The 26031-nt window shown below is 41.6% G+C and overlaps 1 protein-coding gene across 38 annotated transcripts in view; it reads left to right on the top strand.

Annotated features, from left to right (window-relative positions):
• Positions 1-26031, top strand: part of LOC100624559 (myomegalin) — a 215701-nt gene that overhangs the window by 43907 nt on the left and 145763 nt on the right. For 33 of the 38 annotated variants that reach the window (XR_014844272.1, XM_021090682.2, XM_085023137.1 and 30 more), the window contains exons 3-4: positions 1560-1705; positions 23066-23176. Coding sequence is in view for 37 of the 38 variants with exons in the window: in XM_021090682.2 (XP_020946341.2) it covers positions 1560-1705; positions 23066-23176 (257 nt within the window). In the remaining variant the exon portion in view is untranslated. Of the gene's footprint in view, positions 1-1559; positions 1706-22875; positions 23177-26031 lie in introns of those variants that run through there. The other 5 variants (XM_085023167.1, XM_085023157.1, XM_021090681.2 and 2 more) reach the window with 1 other exon arrangement.

The following is a 26031-nucleotide window of genomic DNA, read 5'->3' as shown; positions in this document are numbered from 1 at the left end:
GTCAAATGGAGGTAATACATCATTCTATTTCACTGGTTGCAGTAACTTTATAAATGAAATAATTCATGGAAAACTATTTAGTAACCTGTAATGCCTATTAAAGATGTCAGTTGTTACAATTGCTATTATTCCTATCAATAACCTGAAAGATTCTCTGTAGAGAGATTTGTAAAAATACTTCTTAGCTAGTAGCTTGATTTTTTCCCCCAAATATGGCTATTTTCAGCTATCTTTGGTCATGAGACAAAACACCCTAAAATGTAATGCCTTAAAACAGGGTCAGCACGAAGTTCCCTTGTGGCATGGTGGGTTAAGGACCTGTTGTTGTCACTGCAGCAGCTTGGCTCGCTGCTATGGCATGAGTTCAGTCCCTGGCCCAGGAACTTCCATATGCTTTGAGTGCAGAAACAAACAAACAAACAAACAAACAAATCAGGGGTCAGCAAACTGCAGCCTATGGGCCTAGTTGCCAGTTTTTGTAAATAAGGTTTCATAGCAACACGGTCATGCTCATTCACTAACGTATTATCTGTGTCTGCTTTGAGTTATAACGGCAGAGTTGAGTGGTTGTGACAGAAATGATGCCCCTGAGTGTGTAATATTTACTATCTGGCCCTTTAAGAAAAAATTTGCCCACCTGGGGTTTAAAATAACAATGATGTATTATTTCTCACAATCCTGGGTGTTGGCAAACTGGGCATTTCTTCTGCTGCTCTCACCTGCAATCACTCAAATAGCTGCCTTCCTCTGACCGGGGCTGAGGGTCCCAGACAGCCTCTCTCAAGTTCTAGCAGCTGGTGCTGGCATCTTCATGCCCCCATTCCCCCCATACTTGTCCTTTCCTCCACCAGGAAGGTCGTCTGGGTTTCGTAGCATGGTGGTCTTGAGTTCTAGGAAGGCAAGAACAGAAATGCAAGGCCTCTCAAGACCTAGTCTCTGGAGGAGTTCCCATTGTGGTGCAGCAGAATCCAACTAGGAATCATGAAGTTGCCATTTCGGTCCCTGGTCTCCCTCATGGGTTAAGGATCCGGCATTGCCATGAGCTGTGGTGTAGGTCGAAGATGCGGCTCAGATTTGGCGTTGCTGTGGCTCTGGCATCGGCCAGCAGCTGTAGCTCCATTTGACCCCTATCCTTGGAACCTCCATATGCCACAAGCACAGTCCTAAAAAGCAAACACAAAACAAAACAAAAACAACAACAACAAAAAAGACTAGTCTCTGCAACTCATACAGCAATGACATTTTCATCACATTTTCTAGGTCAAAGTAAGTCATTTAGCCAACTCAAATTCAAGGAGTAAGAAATACACCCTAACTTCTTGATGGCAGGAGCAGGAGATTGCGTTACAAAGGCGCATGGACATAAATGAGTGTGCTTCACTGGGGACTACTATGCATATGATCTATCACAGGCTACGTGGTGTGAACTGCTTCTGTGTGGCCTAGAATTAGTCCATATTTTGCAAAAACCAGATTCTGCTGGAACATGCTTATTGAGATGATCATTATTTATATAATGCCACTATTATATAACATTTTCTGTTCTCTTCCACTGGCAGCTTTTCTTAGTGACACTAAAGATCGAGGTCCTCCAGTACAGTCACAGACCTGGAGAAGTGGTGAAAAGGTCCCCTTTGGGCATTCCTTGAGAACATTTGAAAGACCTCTTCAGGTGCAGACCCAGGCTCTTCGAGACTTTGAGAAGGTAAGTCACGTGGGTGGGTAATTGTTATCCTGGTTGGAAGGAGTCCCAGGGGATAGTGACACCTTATAAAAATATGACCCATGGCTTAGGCTGGATTAAGGCATTCTTATCATAGCGGTGTTTCTTTCAAGAGCATTTATCCCAATAAGCTTATGCACTGGTAGCTATGTGCTGAGCACTGGGGCTCATGGAAACCTCCTGTACCACTGATTCTGTCTTACCACTTTTACTCCTGGTTTACTTGTCAGATCAATTCAGGAAGTTTAAACGGCACCCTGAGAATCTGTAGCTAGGCCATAGTGAGCCCTGGAGACCTAGTTGTGAGCTGGCATTATATCCTCTGTTGCTGGCTTGGACCACTCCAGAATCTGGATGCTGTCTGCAGCATAAAGTAGTTCAGCCATAACCACTGCCTCTCGACAGAAGCTGGCATTGTTGCTTGGATCTAACTCTTGAAGTGCTCTGCATCTTGATAGGTTTATCTTTAGATTGGGCCAAAAGCCAAATTCCTGATATTATAACGGAGAACCCTACCTCCACCCCCACCAGCTCCCTGTGCCCTGGATTAACCCAAAAAAGTCTGCGCAGTAGAACCTATCTGCAGAAAAGATAGGCCTGGAAAGAGCACCCAGGAGTCTTACACTGCTGTGTGCTAAAAAAGGAAACGGTTCTCTGGTGCCCCCTGGGGTTACCCATGAATCAGGACACTGTGAATACTGTGTAAAAATGCCCTAAATGCGTGGGCTCCTTTCATTCTTGAATTGATAGCTTTTGCTGTAAAATAATAAATACTCCGTTTTCAAAAAGGGGTTAACAAAGCAGTGTTGACATGAGTTTGCCCTGTCTTCCCTTCATCTGTAGATGGAAATGTTTCACTAGGACCTAATGTCCATCCTACAAGACATTCCTGCTGTGGGACCAAGAATATGCTCCAAATAACATGTGCCTGAGAATTTAAACAGCCTACTCTTGGTTTCTTTACTCAGAGTTGTCATGGATACTATTTTTAAAGAAAAGGCAGAGAGAGTTTGCAGGACTATTAAGTGGCTCTTGAAGACCAAACCTCTGGACAGCAGTGGTGCTGGCAGGGTTGGGGGTGGTGCCATCCCATCCACTTCCCCTTTTTGCACCTTTTGCATCTGCTGCAGTGCATAAGGGGTGAGCAGAGTTGCAGCACTGCGGTGCTCCCAGGAAGGCAGTCTGCCTGCACGTTCCTTTTGGTTGAGAGGTGATTTGGATTGTAGAAGTGAAGGGTGTCACTCCAACTGATTGGAAGGATGGCTGGATGCTGTGGGAGAGGGAAAATAATGGGCTAAGCTGGGTGATGAGCAGAGGTCAGCTGACTTTCAGGTGTGGAACCCTAGGTCTTTTTCTCTTAGCACTCAGATCTAACATCACTGATTAGTCCTTACTCCTCAGTGCTGGGAGCCACTGAGAAAAACCAAGCTAGGATGCAGAGAAAAGGCCAATAAGGAACTGAGATCCCACTTCAAATTCTGCATGCTCCAACCACCCCCCCGCAAAAAAAAAAGAGAGAGAGAGAGAGAGAGATTTTAAATTTCTCTCCCCTATGTGTCAAGCAATAACTAAAAAACAATGAGGCTCCAACACAATTCTTTGTCAGAATGGTCATTGCCAGTAAATCAAGCTGTGTCCTGCTCACACGTCTGTTCATTCATTCTTACATCCATTCGTCCATCCATCCATCCATTCTGTAAACTTTGAATGACAGCACCTAATATGTGAAGAAACTCCATGAAAGAATTTGAAAATTAGAAGATATATTAGTTAGAAAAAAATATAGGAGGGAGAGGGACACATTCCAATGTCCCACCCTGAGAAATGGTAGAATTCTAAATAACATGATATTTTCTCTAAAGTTTAAATGATGCATTCAGTAGCCTTGAGATCAAGAATGGAGCTGTACTCAGAAAGGGAAAAGGGACATATTACAGGTTTCGTGCCAGAGAAGGGTTGGTTCTTCCAGGGCTTGAAGCAGGTGTCAAAGGGATACAGGCCTGGGCTGAGCAGCCAGGAATCCATCTGTCTTAGTCCATTCAGGCAGCTCTAACATGGACAAGGTGGCTTATGAACAACAGAAATGTATTTCTCACAATTCTGGAGGCTTGAAGTCCAAGATCAGGGCACCAGCATGGTTAGCTTCTGGTGAGGGCCCTCTTACTGGTTCAGAGCTGGTGTCTTCTCATTATGTTCCTGCACAACAGAAGGAGCTAGGGATCTCTCTGGAGCTTCTTTTATACAACACTAATCCCAAAGGTCCACCTCCTAACATGGCACCACTGCCTTTGGGGATTAGGATTTCAACATATGAATGAGGGGAGGGCACATTCAGACCATGGCATCATCCTTATTTCACCTATCCCTGCAACAAACACTCAATCACTTTAAAAAAGATGCCATTCCTGCTCTTAGTTATAGTCTGTTGGGAAATGCAGACATTGCATTGCTTACAGTATAAGATGTCCTTATCATAAAGATAAGGACTGTGTATGCTGAGATCTTTAGAGAGAATGTTCAATTAAAGGACAGAGAAGGGCCTTTCACAGGCGCTGCACATTGACTGAGGTCTCCACGGCCAAGTTAGGTTTTACCAGTCAGAGAAGGAGATTATAATATCCCAGACAGAGGGGAAATTTGGGTAAAAGGAAGGTAAGTATGTTCACGAATAGAGCCAATGAAAGACTGGGCTAGAGAGATGCTATGATCTGAATGCTTGTGTTCCCTCAAAATTCGTATTTTGAGATCCTAACCCCTAAAGGTGATGGAATTGGGAGGCAGGGCTTTGGAAGGTGCTTAAGTCATGAGGGCAGAGCCCTCATGGATGAGATTAGTGCCTTATAAAAGAGGCTCCTGAGAGATTCCCTAGCCCCTTCCACCATGTAGGATACAAAGAGAAGACTGTGACCCAGAAGAGAACCTCACCTGACCCGGCTGGCACCATGATCTTGGACTTCCAGCTTCCAGAATGATGAGAAATAAACCTCACTTATTTATAAGCTACCCAGTCTGTGGTATTTTCTTAAAAGTGCCTGAAAGGACTTAGTCAAGGGAGGTAAAAAGAGAGACTTAGAACAAGGAAAGAAGTAATATTAAAGGTGCTTAATCAGTAAAAAGTAGTTGATCAATAATGTAATTGCTTCTGAAATATTTGTTGTTATAGGAAATTCTAGGAAAAAGAGCCTTTGATTCCAGAGTAAGAAATAATAGACTAAAATTATAAATATTGGCACATTATGGAAAATACATCCTTGGTCAAGTTAAAGTGATGGCATCTTTCTTCACTATGTTGGTGCAGGAAGAAGGGGCAAAGGGAACAGCGTTTTGAAGATACCAGTTTTCTTTTCTCATGTTCACCGTCCTCCATCAACAGTATGAGTGGGAGGGGGGTGTCGTAAATACTGACACAGATGGCCCTACTGAACCTTACTCTGGTAGGTGTAAATTAAGAGGTATTATTTCCCATGATAAAAGAGTTTTGCTTCTTTTTTTTTTTTTCCTTCTCTAGGGCTGCCCCCGTGGCATATGGAGGTTCCCAGGCTAGGGGTCTAATTGGAGCTGTAGCTTCCGGCCTATGCCAGAGCCGTAGCAACGTGGGATCCGAGCCGCGTCTGCAGCCTACACCGCAGCTCATGGCAACTCCATGATCCTTAACCCACTGAGCAAGGCCAGGGACCGAACCTGCAACCTCATGGTTCCTAGTTGGATTCGTTAACCACTGCGCCACGACAGGAACTCCAGAGTTTTGCTTCTTATGTATGCTTCATTTGTACTTTTTGAATGAATGGGTGATTTTATTATTTTTTAAAACTCATCAGCTTTGTTGTAAAGGGACTTTTTCCCCCCTCAGAAGGTCCACTGATGCAGTGATCTCTATTCTTTCTAGATTTGTAGATTTGAGAAGTGGGTTAAGTGCTTCTCATAAATTGCCTTATTTTGTCTTTATAAACCTACATGAAACAAGCACTGTCCCTATTTTCAAGTGAGGAAACCAGGACTCAGAAATTGTGACTTTTTGGAGGTCATGGAGTTTATGTACCATGATTACAAATCCTGGTGGGTTATCGGGTCATTTTGCTTACAAATGCCATATTCATATGTTGAGAAAAATTCATTCCTATATCCTTTCTCACTGATTACAGCGCCCGCCCCACCTTCAGCATCTCTGGGATGAATGTGACTAGAGCGGCAAATAATACTAGCCAGCATGTGTTGATCACTTTCGTGTGTCGGGTAGTGTTCTAAGTAGTGCAGTGTTATTGTCCTTAATGCTCATGGCAACTCTGTGAAAAAAGCATGATTATTACCCCAGTTTACAAGGGAGGAAATAAAAGCACAAAGAATAACAAAGGAACTTACCCCTCATCTCATAATGTGAGCCTGGACATAACTGTAATTTTTGTGACCTAAAATAGTGAGCACTTCCTAGGTTAGTGGTAATGCAAGTGCTGCCTCATGGGGGACTGGTGTGGTGAGCTCCTCCAATTTATAGCCAGGCACAGAGTGCAGTTCTGTCTTCCCTGGGTAACCTGTAAGTCCGATTCTGTCTCCCAGTGTCATCCATCACGTGCTTTCTATTCCATGAATTCTGAACTTCTTGCAATTCAGAGTTGTTTCACTCTTCCAAGTCTTTGTCCCGCCTGTTCCTTCTGCCTAGAATACCTTTCTCTCCTATTCTTTACCTGGTCAAAACTTACTCATCCCTCAAGTTTCAGTTCACATCCCGGGTTTTGTTTTTTGGTGTTTTTGTTTTGTTTTGTTTTTTGTTTGTTTGTTTTCTGTTTGCTTTTCTTTTTAGGTTTCTTTCCCTAACTCTCCAATCTCAAAATATATACTCTGACTCCAGGCAAATCAAGGGCAGAAAACCTCTTGTTTATCCCTTTCTAATGTTTAGAACCTAGAGTACACAGGAAGTGCTCAGCAGATGTTTATCAACTAAGCTAAACTTGTTGAAAAGTATTGGTTTGGTGTTTTGTTTTTTTGTGTGGTTTTTTTTTTGTCTCTTTGTCTTTTAGGGCTGTGCCTGTGGCATATGGAGGTTCCCAGGCTAGGGGTTGAATTGGAGCTACAGCTGCTGGCTTACACCACAGCCACAGCAACACCAGATCCGAGCTTCATCTGTGATCTACACCACAGCTCATGGCAACGCCAGATCTTTAACCCACTGAGCAAGGCCAGGGATCAAACCTGCATCCTCATGGATGCTAGTCGGGTTTGCTAACCACTGTGCCACGATGAGAACTCCAAAAAGTATTGTTGAAGATTGAGTGTTATGTTGGATTTGTATTCCTGCTAGCCTCTACTCAGTATTCATTGAGTGTATTTACAGTAAATAAAATGATTCTATGGAGGGTATTGGTATATTAATTAATTGTTTAGGATAGATAACTGAGAAGTCGAGTATATTTATTTATTTATTTATTGTCCTTTTGCCTTTTATAGGGCTGCTCCTGCAGCATATGGAGGTTCCCAGGCTAGAGGTCTAATCGGAGCTGTAGCCACCAGCCTACACCCCAGCTCACGGAAACACCGGATCTGTAACCCACTGAGAAAGGCCAGGGATCAAACCCGCAACTTCACAGTTCCTAGTCAGATTCGTTAACCACTGAGCCACGACGGGAATTCCTAGTATATTTATTTTTAATAGTGAGTTTAAAGGGAGATAACTTTCTACCTAAACTGGGATGATAAAATTATAAATGTTAAGTAAGGAAAGAAAGCAGAGACCTTTTAGAATATTTGACAGGATTTATTAAGATCATATTAACAGCTAATAATAATACTTATTGAGTGTTTATTATACACTAGGTACTTTTTAGACGCTGAACATATTTTATTTCAGATCTTTATAGGTTCATTTTCCTAGCTTATGAGATAGGCATTATATTACATCCATGATATGAGAAAAGAGACCAAGACGCAACCTGAAGAAAGCTGTGCAGTAAAGTAGCAGAGCTACGATAAGTCCCAGAGTCAAGCTTCTTGGAAAAATAAGAGGACCGTTCAGAGAAGGAGAGGTTTACATTAATGAAACGTGTGCAATTTGGGTTCATGCAGCGAATCAAAATGGCAAATGCTATAGAAAAGTCATGGAGGGGTGGGGGTTTGTGGCCTTAAGGCCTAGAGAAGGCCTCCACTGCCCTCTCTGTTTACACATTTTTAATAATGTTGTCTTTAACATGAAAGTGCCAGCAAAATCAGCTGCAGTATTTGCTTAATCATAGTCTGAAGCTAGCTTTTCCTGGCAGTCTGAGTCCAACCACAGTGAGTCAGTCTGTTGAGGCCCCACCCAGCCTGGCAAATTTTTCCACTTGGGCCTTGGAGTCTGGGGGGCAGGGGGCAGTGAGTCCTAAAAGGGACTTTTCTGCCTTTATGGAGATCTGAGTTATCATGGCCTGGGTTTCTGTTCTGGTTTAGGTGGGTCTGGGTCATGTCAATGCTGCCTTTAGGCCCAGCTATTTCAAGTACTTCTTGAGTTTCTCTGTAATTACAGCCTTGGGAAATGCATGCCACTGGTGAAGTGAATTTTCTTTCTTCCCTTTTTTTAAGCTCCTCAAACTGCAGTGCCCCAAACAGACTGGTTTTGATTTCACTAGTATCTTGAGACTTTCAAAAAGTTACTAGGTGAGAAGGAAAGGGGGTAAATTCTAAACTTTCAGCTATCGTAAGCACAGGATTTTTTTCTTATTAAATGTAACTTTTCAGAAGGATTCCACACAGTCATTCCACCAAACCTGGGCAACCATTTTCATTCCTAAGCAACAGTGCCAAAAATAGGCATCAAATCAATTACTTATTCTTAAGAACTATGAGTAAAAGGAATGATTCAAGTGCTGTAGAGGACACAGAGAGGTATACACTCTGATAGAGGACCTAAGAAATTTAAATTATACAAAATTTAATTTAGGAGTTCCCATCGTGGAGCAGTGGTTAACGAATCCGACTAGGAATCATGAGGTTGAGGGTTCGATCCCTGGCCTTGCTCAGTGGGTTAACGATCCGGCGTTGCCGTGAGCTGTGGTGTAGGTTGCAGACGCGGCTCAGATCCCACGTTGCTGTGGCTCTGGCGTAGGTCGGTGGCTACAACTCCAATTAGACCCCTAGCCTGGGAACCTCCATATGCCACGGGGGCAGCCCTAGAAAAGGCAAAAAGACAAAAAAAAAAAAAAATTTAATTTAAATAACATCTAAGTCACCAGTGGAATGGATTACAAGATTAGAATAATTGCCAATCAAATGTATGTCTTTAAAACCTCAATGTAGGACAAAACATTTTTTCCTAATTTGTATTCATACATATATGTAAACCTTACAAAGTTATAAATATTGACTCACATTTGGTTATACAAAGTAACTTTATCAAAAAGAATGAAATTTTAAAAATTGAACAACCCTGAAAATTCCAGCAGATGTGGTTACTAACACAGAAAAGACCACTTTTACAGAGAAAATGGCACTTGAATAATTCTTCTTATTTTTTTATTATCTCCCTTCTGTCCCCTTATTAGAACTTGGTTTCTTCTCCTCTTCACTGTAGGAAGAGAAGCTCTATCTTTCTTCCTGTGGACCCTGAGGAATTTCCATTCCAATGATAAAATGTTTAAATAACAAAAATAGGAAGTTCCCTTGTGGTGCTGTGGGTTAAGGATCCGGTGTTGCCGCTGCAGCTGTGGCACAGGCTGCAACTGTGGCATGGATTCAGTCCCTGGCTGAGAGAACTTCCACATGGTGTGGTGCAGCCAAAAAATAAAAAATAAAAAAAGTAAAATAAGAAAAATAATTATGTCAGTTACTGTTTATTGAGACAATGTGCAAACCTCTGTGAATGCACTTGATTTGCATTTTCTTATTCAGTTCTAAAAACAGTCTTTTAAGGTTAGTACAACCATTGTTTTCGTTTATCCAGAGAGGGACACTGAAGCTATGAGAAGACTGATTTCCACTGATTGTTGGGAAGAACTAAAGCTGGGATTTTTTTTTTTTTTTTTTTTTTTTTTTTTTGCCTGTTGTCTTTTTTTTAGGGCCGCACCCGTGGCACATGGAGGTTCCCAGGCTAGGGGTGTAATCAGAGCCATTGCTGCCGGCCTATGCCAGAGCCCCAGCAGCACCAGATCCCAGCCACATCTGCGACCTACACCACAGCTCACGGCAACACTGGATCCTTAACCCACTGAGCTAGGCCAGGGATCAAACCCGCAACCTCCTGGTTCCTAGTCTGATTCGTTTCCTCTGCACCACGACGGGAACTCCTAAAGCCGGGATTTTAACTGCAGTGTACTGATTCCAGAACCTGAACTCTCAGCCACAATTTCAGTACGCCTCTCTTTGGACAGCTGATCCCCTTATGCATCTGTTTGCAACCTAGGTACCAGGGCTGTTCGAGCTGTTAGATGCACAGTGATTAAGCATGAACACGTGAAAAGATGTGTGTTGAAGGATGAATGTTTATTCAGTATTTGCCTACTAAAAATATTAGAAATAATCTAATTATTCATCAAGGTGAGGATTGATTATTTCAGGCATGGTGTAAGCATACAAAAGAGCATCATAGAGCAATGAACTGACTTGGAAGGATGTTTATACTAACAATAACAAATTTAAGGTTAAACAATAATGTGAATATTCCATTAAATAAGACCTCATTTTGAGGAAGAAAAACAAATGTCTGGAAGGATATAAACCAAAATATGTATTGTGATTACTATGGGTGATGGGATTAGTCATGATTTTTTTTTGCCGCCTTTATAACTTTTTGAATTATCTGAATTTTTAATAATGCATGTTCATTTCATTTATTTAATCATTCAACAAATATTTCTAAAGTATTTTACTATGTTGTACAAAGCTTACTATGTACAACATAATGTCATAGGCACTGCAAATATAAGAATGGTTAGGCAAGCATGGTTCCTACCTCAGAGAGTTTACAGATGAGCCAATTACAACAGAAGGTAATGATTACAATAAAAGCAAAGAGTTCTTCACATTATACAGCTGGGCCCCTAAACTCAGTCCAAAGGGCAGGAGAATTCAGGATACATTTCCTAAGGAAACTAAGAATTGGCCACTAATATGGGCTGGGAGTCGAAGAATGAACATTCCTTGAAGAGAAAACAGTGTAATCAAGATTTGTATAAGAGAAAGAACTAAACTAAGTTAATATCCTAGAGCATGGGTGCTAGGAATTGAGGCTGGATTGCAGGGGGGTGGCGCACGTAAGGGCTTTGCAGGTTATGCAAAGGCTTTTAAATTTTACTGGAGCCTTGTGGGAACTGCCGAAAGCTCTTAAACAGGGAGGTGTCATGATCAGATTTTCCTTTCAGACACATCTTTTTGGCCTCTGTATGGACTCTGGATTAGAGGAGTCAAGGGTAAGGCGGAGAGGGCATTTAGGAGGCTGCTGTGGTATTTGAGGCAAAGGCTGGTGGTGATGACAGTATAGCAGTGAGACGCATGGGTGGATGCCAGTGAAAGAGATTTCAGAGGCAGAAGTGACAGGACTAAGTGACTGATGGATGTATGACCAGTGAGGAAGAGAAAGCCCAACTATAACCTTCCACCAATTCCTCTCTCCATTTCCACCCCAGGCTAGGTTGTTACTCTGTTTAAACTTCTGGAGAACCTTGCACTTTTGCTTTAATAACATGATGTATTTGTTCAAACTCTGTCTTTTCTGTTAGAATCTGAGCTCCACAATCGCAGAAACAGGGTTTGTCTCATTGCCTTCTAGATGTAGTGATTAGTATGGTGCCTAGTACATAGTAGGCTTGCTTTTTTCTTTCCTCTTGTGTTTTGGGTGAATGATAGTAAGCATTATTACTTGGGCAACTAGTAGTTGATGCCATCCTCTGAGAAAGGGAATGACTAGAGTAGGCACATGGAGTTCTTTTTATAATCATTAAAAAGATTGATTGGTGGCTCAGTGGTAACGAACCTGACTAGGAACCATGAGGTTGCGGGTTCGATCCCTGGCCTCACTCAGTGGGTTAAGGATCTGGATTTGCTGTGAGCTGTGGTGTAGGTGGCAGATGCAGCTCCGATTAGACCCCTAGCCTGGGAACTTCCATATGCCATAGGTGCAGCAGTTAGATGAGTTTCATTTTTGCAAAGAAATTAAAGAGATCCTTTGTGTTCTGAAGGAGCTCTAATCTAATTGCTAGATAGTCAAACAGATATCCAATAACAGTGGATATGTAATGCTGAGGAGGCCCTCGGGAGGAGCCCTTACCCAGACTTTAGGGTCAGATAGGCTTCCTTTACCAGGTCATATTTAAATCAAGTCCTTAAGGGATAGTTGGAAGTAGTTAAGTCAGAGCTGAGTGGGAAGGAAACAGGAATGACTTAGCAGGCTGACGCTGCGACCCATGAAAAGTCCTGGAGGCAACAGAGAGCCAAGTACAGAAATAGGAGGCTCTTTGTCATGGCTGGAGCCCTAGAATGTTAGTTGAGGTTCACTTTGGTTGTATGTCCCCCATTATGCCCCAGCTCATGGTCAAAGTCTTATTGCTACAGCCGTGGTCGTCCATGGTGAACTCAGCTCTTATGCCTAGAAAAAGTCCTAATTGTGCCTTTGAAATTGCCTTCTTTCCCAGAAGAAGATGGAAAAAGAACTATTGAAAGTCTAGAAAAGTAGGTAAGGCCATAAACTGACATGTTCTCCCTAAATACTAGATATTCAGCAGGTAATCATTCTGGGTCCACAAACACCAGGTCTTGCTGGTGCTGGTCAGGCCAAACTGCAGGAGAATCTAGTTTGGATCCTAGGAGTCCTTGGGAGCTCTCAGCATCAGTGCAGCTCAACTGTCGTTTCTGCCATGGAGCTCATTTCACTGTCTCTCACAGCGCTATTTCTGGCTGGGCCTCTTATTTTTAGTGGCCAGGGAAGTTGTTATTTGTTTTGTTTGGGTTTTATATAGTTCGTAGTGCTCTAATGTGACGATGACGACACCTTTTTATTCCAGGATCGGGGGTGGGGTGGGTGTGTATCTTTGGTGGGAAAGGCAACAGGAACATCACTGGAACCCCAATCTTTTATCTGCACAGTGACACTGCCTGAGATAGGGTTTATTTATCGACCTGATGTAAGAGCTCTGTTGTTAGCTCTCTTGCCACCAGGCCAGTTAATTTAAGAAAAGTCTGTGTAGGGCATGGGTATTGGTATGCTTCTGAGTTTAAGGGAGAAAAGTGAATAATATTATTAATATTTTAGCATTTAAGGGAGTTCCCAGGTGGTCTAGTGGTTAGGACTCCGCACTTTCACCGCTGTGGCCTGGGTTCAGTCCATGGTTTGGAAACTGAGACCCCACATTAAGCTGCTGCACATTGCAGCCAAAAAGAAAAAGAAAAAAATTATATTTAAAAGACTGTGAAATTTCAGGGATTATGTTGAAATTTCAGAAGCAGAGTTTCAGAAAAAAGATTTGTTTGTTGTACAACCCAAAAGAAAAAAAAAAAAAAGCCAGGTGTTTTTGGAGCTCTAAGTCTACTTTTGGAGGCAGGCATCAACAGCTGGCTTCTGGAGTGCTAGACAGAAACCCTGAGTCAATGTGAAAGGGCCAATGAGGGAAAGACCAAGTTGATTGATTGACATTTTCCTTGCAGAATGTTCTGCAGAAGTTATGTATACTCTTCAGAACAGCCTAATGAGTATATTCTCCTGTGTCAAAATGTAGAATGGGTCAGATTATAACAAAAGTTTTGATAGAACATAGCAGTCCGTGAGTTTTCAATATTGAGGACCACTCAGAGGATACTTCATCTAGCCTTTATGTTAAGGCCCCATAATCTAAGTAGGGTTAATATATATCTAGAAATGGTCAGTTTAAACCATTTCCTTTTTTTTTTTTCTTTTTGGCCACATCCTCAGCATTCAAAAGTTCCTGGGAACGTATACCGCAATAATAAGAGCCGCAACAAGTGACAACATCAGTTCCTTAACCTGCTGAGCCACCAGGGAACTCCTAAACCATTTGCTTTTAATTGAATTGAATTGAACTTTGAATCTTTATCATTAAAAAAAAATCCTTTGTAGGAGTTCCCATCATGGCACAGTGGAAACGAATCTGACTAGGAACCATGAGGTTGTGGGTTTGATCCCTGGCCTCACCCAGTGGGTTAAGGATCTGGTGTTGCTGTGAGCTGTGGTGTAGGTCACAGATGCGGTTGGGATCTGGTGTTGCTGGGGCTCTGGCATAAGCTGGCAGCAACAGCTTTGATTAGACCCCTAACCTGGGAACCTCTATATGCCGCAGGTGTGACCCTAAAAAGACAAAAAAAAAAAAAGACAAATAAAAAACCTTTGTAAGAGGCAAAGGACCAGACATGTTATTTCTCCCAGCTCTGGTTTCTTTCTTCTTTTTAAAATAACAGCTTTATTGAAATATAATTTATATATCATAAATTCACCCCTTTACAGTGTATAATTCCATGGTTTTAGTCTATTTAATGATTTGCAAAACAATTACCACTATCTAGCTCCAGGACATTTTCATCACTCCCCCAAATCCATCATACCCATTAGTAGTCACTCCCCATTCCTTCTTTCTCCAGGCCCTGGAAACCACTCATCTGCTTTTCCAATGGATTTGCCTATTCAGAAAATTTCATATAAATATAATCATACAATATATGACTTTTTGTGCCTGGCTTCCTTCCCATTAGTATAATGTTCTCAAGGTTCATCCATGTTGTAACATGTGTCAGTACTTCATTCCTTATGACTAAGTGGTATTCCATGGTGTGGATATCCTAAACTCTGTATGTTTATTCTTCTGTTTTGGGATATTTGCAATGTTTCTGCTTTTTGACTATTGTGAATGATGCTTCTATGAACATTCATAGACAAGATCTCATGTGGACATATGTTTCACCTCATTTGAGTGTATACCTTGGAGTGGAATTGCTGGGTCATATAGTAATCCTATGTTTAGTCTTTTGAGGGTCAGCTTTGGTTTATTCATCTTGGAAATGGAGAAAACTATGGTTAGTGTAGGTTCAGGTGATTAGATCCTCTAGGGTCACAAGGAAGATTATCTATAATAGATAAGAATACTTTTTGAAAATATGCAGGGACCCAAGGTGGAAGTACTTTTTTTTTTTTTTTTTTTTTTTTTTTGGCTTTTTGCCTTTTCTAGGGCTGCTCCCACAGCATATGGAGATTCCCAGGCTAGGGGTCTAATCGGAGCTGTAGCCACCAGCCTACGCCAGAGCCACAGCAACGCGGGTTCCGAGCCGCGTCTGCGACCTACACCACAGCTCACAGCAACACCGGATCCTTAACTCACTGAGAAAGGCCAGGGATCAAACCCGCAGCCTCATGGTTTCCAGTTGGATTCGTTAACCACTGCTCCACGACGGGGACTCCATCAAGGTGGAAGTACTTTATTAGTCGCAAGGGAATGCTAGGTTCACAAGGGTCCTCTAGTGTCATGATTAAGGCCCTGATGTATATGAAATATGGATCAGACTGTGCTCTTCCACTTCTCCATGGGCAAACCAGCTAACTTCTTGATGTCTTACCTTCCTTGTGTGTAAAATGGGATTATAATATCTAATCCACTTACTTCACAGTGTTGTAGTGAAGATAAAATGAAACAATACATATATGGAAGTGCTTTCTCTATTGTCAAATCCTATGTAAGTGATTGTTAAGATAGTGTATCTAATTAATTTTGCAATACAAGTCAAAGCTATTCAAAACAGTCAGAAATTAAACTTTTGTATTTCTTCAACTTAGACTTTATCAGGAAAGCATAGGGACTCCCAGATACATAGATGTATTCTAAATAAGATATTTATATGTGAAGCAAGCATCCTCCTCCTCCTCTTCTCTCTGCTCCATCCCTCCCTGCATATCCCTTCCCTCCAGTTCAAAACAAGTGGCATTCCTGGCTTTATTTCCACTGGATTCTAAAGAGCAGCAAGTACTCTGTAGCCATTGGTGTGCCTTTCCCAAAATGCTGTTTGGAAAATATGACAGCAAAGTCTACGAGGGTCATCCTTAGGTCCCAGTAGTTGTTGCTGCTTTGGCCTTGGAAATATCACATCCTTTGTGCTCTGTAGTCTCTTACTCTTTCTGTACAAGGAAATCAGAGCACTCAGTCTGATGGGGTAAATTCCCACTACCCTCTAGGGCTCTGCTGTAAGAGAGCTGGTGGGGTGCTCTGAGATTCTTCAAAATGTGACAGCTCACTCTTTGGTGCTGCCTTTGCTGATAATGTTTCTATGAGAAAATATATTTTAAACATAGAACCTCTCGATGGTTGAGGACCTTAAACATTCCCTAAAACTAACCCCTAGCTGATGTGTGAAGATTTTAAACAATATCTTGTTAAAAATAAACAACTTTACAAGTGGTTTTTAGTCGATTCCTTTTTGTGATGGAAATTTCCTATTTCTCATAAATGTAAGTGTTAAATAAATATTTGATGCATGAATGTTTAGGTGGAGGGTGGTGATAAGTTCATGACATCAACTCTACTAGAGAATTTATTCTTATATCTAGTCAATAGCTACCTTCCTGTAATTCCTAGTTTCAGGCCCTTTAAAAGAGTTTTTTTTTTTTTTAATTTAAATAAACTATTTCACAGACAAGAATATACCAAGGACAATAAAACATTTGTCCATATACCCAATATCTAAATTTTAACACATATTATTTTCACTGTCTTTGCCTCGGGTTGAAAAAAAAATTCATATTACAGATATAATTGCAACACTCTTGATAGCCTAACAGGATCCCCTCTCCTAGTTGTTTCCTACAGTTAATTACTATTAAGTATTTTTCCCAAATTCACACAACCAGGAAATAGCAGAGCTGGGATTTGAACAGAGATCCCTGTGGTTTGAAAGCTATTGCTCTTTTCAAAGTTCCGTGCTACTCCACCTAGATAAATATGTACGATAGTGATAATACTTATTTCTAATTTGTAAGTGGATAGTAAAGTGTCAAGGGTTACTTAAAACACAATTCTGTTTCTGTGCTTACCATATTCAGTAATTTAATCATAATTTTATTTTTCATGAAATGTGAAGCTATGAATTATCACAGCTATCAAATTAGTGGAGTTTAAGTTGCAGCAGAAGTTTCATATTTAAAAAGAATGTGTCAATTAAGGTGGTTAATCATTTTTAGTGGGCTGGAACTTTATTTTTAGGAGAGGAATTGGTAAGAGATTAATATGTTTTCAAGCATTTCCATTATAAGAACTATCTGGGGGGTCTGAAGATGATTAAGCAAATGTGAAACAGTTTTTTTTTAAAGGCTGACTTGACAGTTGGTTATGTTAATGGGGCATGACATAACAACAGCTGGGTTGTAATCCTCCTACTATTGTTGGCATTGATTGAGCTCTTATTAAAGTCTTATTTCCAGTCTGGACTAATACATCAAGAAGCGATGGGAAGACAAAATAAAGGAAAGAGAAGGGGAGAGCCATTAATGTTTAGGAAAAATATTTTCAGAGAAGAGTAAAGATTTTCAGTGCCCTATGTGAAAAAAAACAAAGAACAAAGATAAATGCACTGCCCCTTGCTCAAGAACTTGAAGTATTTATTTCCCAAGCAGTGGAGAGCTTATCCAAAACCTCTTAGAGGCCCTGATTTAGGAGCGCTAGTGTGTACAGCCCAGGTGTATGTGGTTTTGTTTGTTAAATCTGTAAAACACAAACAGGTTAAACAAAACATAAGTACAGATAAACATTCTTCTTAGCGGCTGCCAGCCCTCCCTCATTGCCTTCCTCTTCACCCTTTGCTCAACTGAGAGTCAGGATCTGCCTAAAGGAACAAACTCAGGCTCCTCCCTCTAACTTTCAAGATCTTTCTAAAATGCTTCTTCATTTCCCATCCTCTTGGTTCCCCACTATAGGAGAGTGTGTGCCCCTTTGTTTCAGTCCAGTTGGCCCTCCACTTTTGCTTATGTTCTATCTGCCTCGATTGCCTTATATTCTCCCCTCAGCCTCCACAAGCTTGATTCATCCTTTAAGGAGAGCTGAAGTGTCGGTTCTCTGTGGAACTTTCTCTGGTAGCTTTTCTTTCCCAATTTCTGTAGTTTTTACTATTTGTGCAGTTCATACTGTCCTTTGATTATTGTTTGGCATATATTATTCCACATTTATTAAGAACTCTTGTGCAAAGCTCAGATTCTGTGTTGTGTATTAAAATTAGGCTGTTAGAATAATTTATTTTTACTTATAAAATGACCTTCAGGAATGCTCTTCATCCTATAAGATGGCAGAGTCTTGTATACAGATTGAGTTTCTATTAGAAGTAATCCAGTGAGGTCAAAGTGAGCAGATTATTATTTCTCCTTTCTTTTAGTCAACAAGTGTTTTTTGAGCACCTACTATGTGGCAGGCATCATTCTGGGTAATAGTGATATAGCAGTGAACAAAACAGGCCAAAACCTTGACTTTCTCATGGATTTGACATGCTAGTAGGGAAAAACAGACAAGAAACTAAATACGTATATGTATGTATTTTAAAAGATGGTAGGGCAATGGGACAAAAAAAAAACAAAAAACAATGGAGATATGGAGTGCTGGGGTGAGGCATAGGATGAGTTAGTTTTAAACAGGGGAGTCATTTCATTGAGGAAGTGACATTTGATCAAAGACTTGAAGACGGTGAGGAAGAGAATCATGCAGGTAACTAAAGAAAGGCTTCACCATTCCGAAGGATCAACAAGTTCAAGGGGCTTAAAGAGGAAGAGTATTGCTGTTTTTGAGAAACAGCACAGCGAAGAAGCAGTGTGTAGCTACAGCAGGGAGGAGAGTAGTAGGGAAAAAGTAAAAGAGGTTTCACATTATGCAGGACCCTTGGCCTTACGGGCTCATGAAACGACTTGGCCTCTCACTTTCAGTTAGATGGAAGGCAGTTGGGGGTTGCCAGCAGAGGAGTAATCTGACATATTGTAAAAGGCTCGGTGACTATAGAGGAGCAAGGGTTGGAGTGGAGAGACCAGATAAGGGGCTATTCAAATAACTTGGGGGATAAACCACAGTATCTTAGGCCAGGGTGGCAGAGTTACCAGTAGCAGTGGTGGTCAATAGATTCTCTATATGTATTGAAAGTAGAAATAATAAGATTTATGGACAGATGAGATGAAGTGCATGAGAAAGAAAGGTCAAGAATGACTCAATGACTCAAAGTTTTGGACCCAAACAACTGCAAATATTGACAGGTTACAAACTGAAATGGGGTCCAATGAGGAAGGAACATATATGCTGGGAAAAATCAGGAATTCATTTTTATATATCACAAGTATGAGATATCTATATTCAGGTAGAGATTTCTATTGGGAAGTTAGATAGATTGGAGTTGAGGAGAAAGGTCAAGATGGGCATATAAACTTAGAAATTTAAGTGAACAAAAGATCGCTTTTTTCCTGCCGTCACCAAAATATCATTTTTCTACCATCACCATTCTCGCAGATTAGTTCCTTTGGAACTGTTAAACTTTTCTATATCTTCGGAAAGTTATGAGAATAAGTGAGCCATCCCATATTTAACAAATCAAATCAGCAAAAAAATGAAATATGTATGCAGTATTTATCTATTCACTAAGTCAACAAATATTTCAGAAATGCTTCCTAAATATTATGTAATGAGAATACAGAGACACAAAATATGCCTTGCCAGCCCTCAGAACACTCTGGTCTGATCAAAGTGACTGTAAACTGCCCAGTGGGGATGAATTAACTAGAGAGGTCTTCTAGGCTGTTGTGGGGGCTACAGGAGTATAGAAAGACATGCAAGTCATTGAAAGACATGTAAGTCATTGATCTTTGGGATGCTTACAGACTAGTTGGAGAAGTAAACACCTGGAAAATTAAATATCTCTAAAAGATGTAAATAACCCTTCAGACAACAGGAAAGCAATAAATACCATAAGGCAGCATATGGGCACTTGCCAAATGTTAATATTTGCCTTAGGAGCTCCAGAGGAAGAAGTCTTCCCAGTCTGGTGTAGCAGGGAAGGCTTTGGGTGGAATTCAGACTTTAAAAAAAAGGCTTGAAAAAAGAGGCAGGGTTTCTTGATGGGGTGTGATGAGGTTTTTATTCTAAGTGATGAGATGCCTGTGAAGGGTTTTAGGTAAGGGAGATGATAGGATAAGATGATAGGATGTTGTACAAATATTGTTTTCAAAATAATGGGGTTTTCAGCCATAATAGGGAGAAGAGACAGCTGGATAAATTCTGGCAGACATGGTAGATATTGCTGTAAAAGTTTTGGCTATGAGGTTTGTTGTGAGAATGGCATATTCAAGTTGAACTATCTAGCAAAGGGTCGGATATGTAGGGCTAGATCTTGTTTAAGAAAACTTACTTGGAGATTTAGGGGCTGTTTGGGAGGCAAAAGTGTTAGCCCTAAAAGTAGACAAAATCTTTACAGGAGAAAGTGTGAAAAAAAAAAAAAAAAAAAAAAAACCAGAAGACTAAGGACTAACCATTATTTAAGCACTTGCTTTAAAGAGCCAGCAAAAACACAGAAAAGAGGCCGGAGAGATGGAAGAACAAAGGATCACAGGGCACAAAAGGAACTAGGCAGAAAGAAATATCTAGGTTGGATAAGAATATCTGCATTCATATGCAATTTTACTTTCCATAAAATTCCTATCAAATTATCTTATGTGATGAAAAAATCCAAGTAGACATCAAAAGCATAATTAAACAGTAATCTAGAGTCTGTCACCTGGTTCCCCCTGTGGAAAATGGAGGTAATAATAACTACGTTATTCCTCTAGGAGCTTAGACCAGGAAAGGTCCTTAAAAATCACCTAGTTTAGGAGTTCCCATTGTGGCTCAGTGGGTTAAGAACCCAGCATAGTGTCCGTGAGGATGTGGGTTTGATCCCTGGCCTCACTCAGTGGGTAAAGGATCCAGTGTTGCTGCAAACTGTGGCTCAGATCTGGCATTGCCGTGGCTGTGGTGCAGGCCACAGCTGCAGCTCCCATTTGACCCCTAGCTTGGGAGCTTCCATATGCCACAGGTGTGGCCCTATAAAGACTAAAATAAAATAAAATCCCCTAGTTTCCAACCACTTCATTTTATAAATGAGGACAGTTAGGTCTCTGCAGAAGTGCACTTTCAAAGTCATAACAGATTATTTAGTAACAGAGTTGGAACCAGAAAAGGATCTTCTTGAGTTTTAATTTAGGTTTTTCTTTTCCCTACTGTCTCTAACTAAGCCTAGATGACATTCATTTATTCTAAGAGCACAGATTTAATGAAAATAGCTAAATGCATTTTAAATGTGTATTTTATGTTTGTTTTTTAGGGCCACGCCTGGGGCATATGGAAGTTCCCAGGCTAGGGATCAAATCAGAGCTACAGCTGCCAGCCTACACCATAGCCACAGCAACACCAGATCCTTAACCACTGAGTGGGACCAGGGATGGAACCTGAGACCTCACGGATACTAGTCAGGTTTGTTACCGCTGAGCCACAGCAGGAACTCCTAAATGTACATTTTTTTTTTTAATGAGGATATATTGTCTTAAATTACCAACATTCTATGGTAAGAAGTGCGTTGTCTTAGAGAATGCTAAGTTCTAATTATGCCCTCCTGAGGCTACTTTATTCACTCAAACTTTTCTTTCAAAGTACAAGTGCAGCTCCTGGTTGAAATTTGCTTTCTGTCCCCATCTCAGTAAGAATTAATCACTCTTCTGGGTTCCCATAGACAAAACTTATTAGTGGGCCATGAAGTCAATTCAGTGGGTCACTCACTCCCAGAAAGAGAAATGGAATAGAAAACATCAGAATTCATCCTACACAGTCTTGGCTAACTTTACTTTGTGGAACTTTTACTTCAGTTTGTGTGTGCACACATGTATTGAATTGCAGGGTAAAATGTAGAAAGTTTGAATAACACAAACCTGGAGGATTATAGCATAAAACACACACACTCCCATATCTCTATGGACACATAGCTCTTGAAGAGTTGGGACTGTCTTCATCTCTGGATCCCCCATGGTCAACATACCTTTCTGTGGGTACAAAGGGAATGTTTATTGGAATTACTATGAAGAGTTAAGAATCTTAGGAGAATGAAGAGCTAGCAGTTTGAAGAAGAAATGAGTACTCGAATTAAGTATAAACCTTTTCTTTCACTTTGGATGTTAATATTAATTTGTTTCAAGCAAGTATTACAGCACCCAAGAACCCGTGTTTGCATCTGTGCTGTGGGGTTGTCTCCTGGTCACCTTCAGTGTCCTGTGCAGTGTGGTATAAATAATACTTCCTGCTAATGTTGCAGCTGTCATTCAAGGATCTTAAATTGCTCTCCGAGCAGGATCTGGTGATGAGGGCCTGGCTCCATTTGGCAGGTGCTGGAGTTAAGAACTAGTGACAGGGTGAAATCTCTGGGCTCCAGACTGACGCCTCCCGCCTTCACCTCCCACCCTCTCTTCTCCCTCATCTCGTGGAGGGAGGAGCTTTTGAACTTGCCTCTTGGAGCTTGTGTAACAGATAAACAGAGTTTGCAAAGATTCCACTGAACTAGAAGATTGGCCCTTTCATTGGGGGTGGCTCAGGTGTGTGGGGCAGGGGCGTGGTAATAAAAGCTCTTCATTTAACTGCCTCAGGGCTTGAAAGGTCCAGGGAGAAAAACTATGAAGGAACTGATTAGAGGTGAGCTTCTGGATCATCAGAGGAAATTAGAAACCTCTCTGCTTAGCTGTTCTTTAAGATTCACACCTGACAGAAAGGGGATATTTGATACCTTGTCACCATTTTGTAGGCCATTTTGTGCACTTGTGCTCTCCTCTATAGCAACCTTATTTCTTGCTTCTGGCCACACTTCTTTGGGTTTTATTGTGCTAATCAGCCACCACCAGGAACTTAAATACACACACACGCACACACCGCACACCTTCATGTCCTTCTCTTTTTTTTTGCAGCCCCACCATCACCTGGGATTACTCCTATTCTCCATTTCCTGGAAGCTTCTGGGGGTCAGCCCTGTCTCTCTTCTGAGAAACTGCTAACTGCCTACAGTTGGGCCTGGGAGGCTGAGGGAGGGTGACAGCCGAGTCCTAGCTTGGAGTCGGGTTACACCACTTGTGTCTGCGTTCACGCAGCATGTTCCTCTGTCAGGGATTCCGCAAATATCTCCCGAGGTAAAAAAGGAAAGCGCGTTGCTTTCCAGCACCCAGAGCAGCGAGCCCAGTCCCGAGTGCGGGAGAGAGCGCCAGCCCCCGGGGCCATGTCTCCGTAGCCTCAGCAGCCGGCAGCTTCATGCCGAGGTGCAGCTGCACCACGTTCCTGGGGTGAGGGGGCGACTGGGCATGCTCCTCCCCATGGGTTGCCCACCATGTCTAATGGATATCGCACTCTGTCCCAGCACCTCAATGACCTGAAGAAGGAGAACTTCAGCCTCAAGCTGCGCATCTACTTCCTGGAGGAGCGCATGCAGCAGAAGTATGAGGCCAGCCGGGACGACATCTACAAGCGGGTGAGTGTGGGGGGCTGCCGCTCCCGCGCCGTCGGGGCCTGGTGCTGGACGCATCCCTATTCTGAGCTGTACCTAGTTCGTGCTGTGCGTATCAGCCTGGGAAGCGGGTTCCCGCTGGGCCTGGTCACCTTAACGCCGGGTGTCTTTGGACAAACCCATTTCACTTCTTCTGTGTCTGTTTCCTACTTTCCTGCTCTGTAGAGATCCGGAGCTCGATTAAATCAGAGGCTTTCAAATTCTGGTGTGGAACTTTGTAGAACAATCCCCTTGGGGGCTGGTTTAAAGTGTGGATTCAGTGCCTCACCCCGGGATTCTGATTTAGTTGCGGGGGAGCTTAGAAATTTGCATTTTTAAACAAGCCCCAGAGGTGACTGAAGCTGGTAGTTTTCAAGTCACACACTTTGCTTGGAGAAGGAGCCCTTCTAGCTCTGGCACAATGCACGCAGGGAATGATGCCCTGGAGAAAATGGCAGAGGCTGAGGACATTTCTGTTCCTTGAGAAATTCATGTTTGCTTTTGAAGGTGATGATACAGCTGAGATTTTAGGACAGAAATCTTAGGCGTTTTCATCTTTAGGAATAGTTCATCTCAGAATGAAGAAAGGGTGCTGATGGAAAGAACAGCCATTGGCCTTGGGTGGGGTGGGAGAGGGTCTCCCTGGAAGAGTGGGCTAACCTCCACTGGTGGGTAAGTAGGGTGGGGAAGGAAGGCAGAGGGAATTGGCTGAGTTGAGGGTGAGATGAGACAGCACCTTGGGAAGAGAACATTAGGCTGTGGGTTACAAGGATTAAGCTTCCTAACTGGTTGCCACATTGGTTGTTTTACCTTTCTTAGTGTCTGTGCAAGGGGGACCTGAAGTGGCCTGAGTGACCTGGAGCTGGTGGCCCTTGACTTTATCAGAGATTCTAAATTTTCAGCTGTTTATACTAGAGAACTCTATAAATATTATCTCTGTGTGCTCTGTCCTGTTGAGAGAGAAGGTAGAGAAGCAATACAGGCTGCTAGCTAATACCTTGGATCAGAGGAATAACTCGTGTCTATGAGACCCAAACCACTATTTGGTAAATTCAACTAATACTTGAGTATTTTCTGTCTTTCCTGGATTTCCATGTTTTAACCTGAATTTTCCTAAAATTGATCCTGACTCATCTTTCATCTTTTATGTGATGTACCTTGGTGGAGCTCCAGGGCTTGAGAAGGATATCGCCAAGTGAGGGTTGGTAACTCAGAGAGGCAGAGGAGGCAAGTACGAGTGGCAGTATGTACCCTGGAGTAGGAATAGTGAATGAATTTGTTCACTGTGAAAAGGGAGAGACATTTTCCCATTAACTGTCTCCAAAACAAGATGGAATGAAGGGGCAATTTCTTAGATAACTTAAGGGAAAGGATTTTTTTTTTTTTTTAATGTTGAATCAAATGACTGCTTGAGTCATTTGATCTCACCTTCTGCTCTGCCCTGGCTAAGGAAACAGTCTTCAGGGAACACCTTGAGTGGGTGTGAGAGGGCAGCTTTGCTCTTTGGAGAAGTGTGGTTAAAATTATAGGAGCTACACAGGGGCTGGGTGGGGGAAGTGGGCCACAGGAATTGTCACATGCAGAGACGACAGCCCTTTGTTAGACTCCAGTATTGCCACTGGTCCCATTTAGGACGTAGAAGTGGCCCTGTCTCTTCTTGGTCTTAGTGCAGAGTAATGAGGCAGCTACGGGCATCATATGATTTAGAGAATCTTGAACTACTGTGATCCCTCCTTTACCTTCAGTATATCTTTGTTCCATTCACCTGTCACATTACTCATCCCATTAATTATTTGAAAAACAGCTTAGGTTAAAATGACCTTGTTTGGGAAGCCCAATACATAGGACCATTATCAGTCATTAATATCACACTTGTTATTAGTTGAAATTAGTTTATCACACTATGTAGAGATGAAGAATGGATGGAAACCAGGGCAGTTCCATTTTGAAAAAGGACAAAGAATTAGGAAATCACAGATCAGGAGCTCTTGACAGTCAGGGCGAGTTACTTAGCGTCTCTGAACCTGTTCCAGGCCCTATAGAACTGGCATTAAAAATAATGCACAGCACCATAGGCACACACAGTTATTTGTTGAGAGTATGAATAAATAGCAGGCGTAACAATTAAATAAGAAGACTTGTATTATAGCACTTTGTAAACTTTGTAGCATCATACATAAGGAGAGTTATATGCCTACTAGTGGAATATTATGATATTTAGAAATAAGGAAGCGATTTGATTCTTTTAACCTCATCCTCAGATACTGCCATAAATGTGTTTTATGTTCATCCTTGTTGGTCCCTTTGTGACTCTACAAGGTTAGGATGATTCATTAGCAGTCATGCTGGCAAAAAGACAAGGAGAGTGATATGGGCTGCCTCACTTGGCAAGTCCGGTAGTTCAGATAAGAACTTAGAGCCCTGTTCTCACTAAACTTAGATTTGATTTTTCTTTAGTGTTGGAAGGACTCCTCTTTAAATATAGTAGAAGCATTCAGTCATACCCAACTAATTAGAATCTACAGTAACTTGGGTGCTGTATGCATGTGTCCTTTAAAGAAAACCAAGGTTTGTGAAACATATGTAATAAAAGTCTATTTTACATAGTAATTATTTTATTATTCTACATATTTTTACTACTTCACATTTTTTGCCAAGATATTTGTACTTAAGTAAAAAAATTACTGGCCTAGTAAGAGGTAATCTCCAAGGGTTTCTCCATGATGACCACAGGGAAAGGAGATATGGGAAACTTTAGGAAAAAGGACTGGAAAGAGGGTTCTGTTTCTTGCCAAGTAGCAAGTCCTCCTTTATGTAACTGAGGGAGAGACTGCAGTCGA

The sequence above is a fragment of the Sus scrofa genome, chromosome 4, assembly GCF_054392235.1.
Source record: "Sus scrofa isolate SSC_HxYL_T2T_F1_AM1 chromosome 4, Sscrofa_HxYL_maternal_Yorkshire_Landrace_v2.0, whole genome shotgun sequence".
Lineage (NCBI taxonomy): Eukaryota > Metazoa > Chordata > Mammalia > Artiodactyla > Suidae > Sus > Sus scrofa.
The sequence above is the reverse complement of the archived record's forward strand: the minus strand, read 5'-3'. Positions and strand labels throughout refer to the sequence as shown.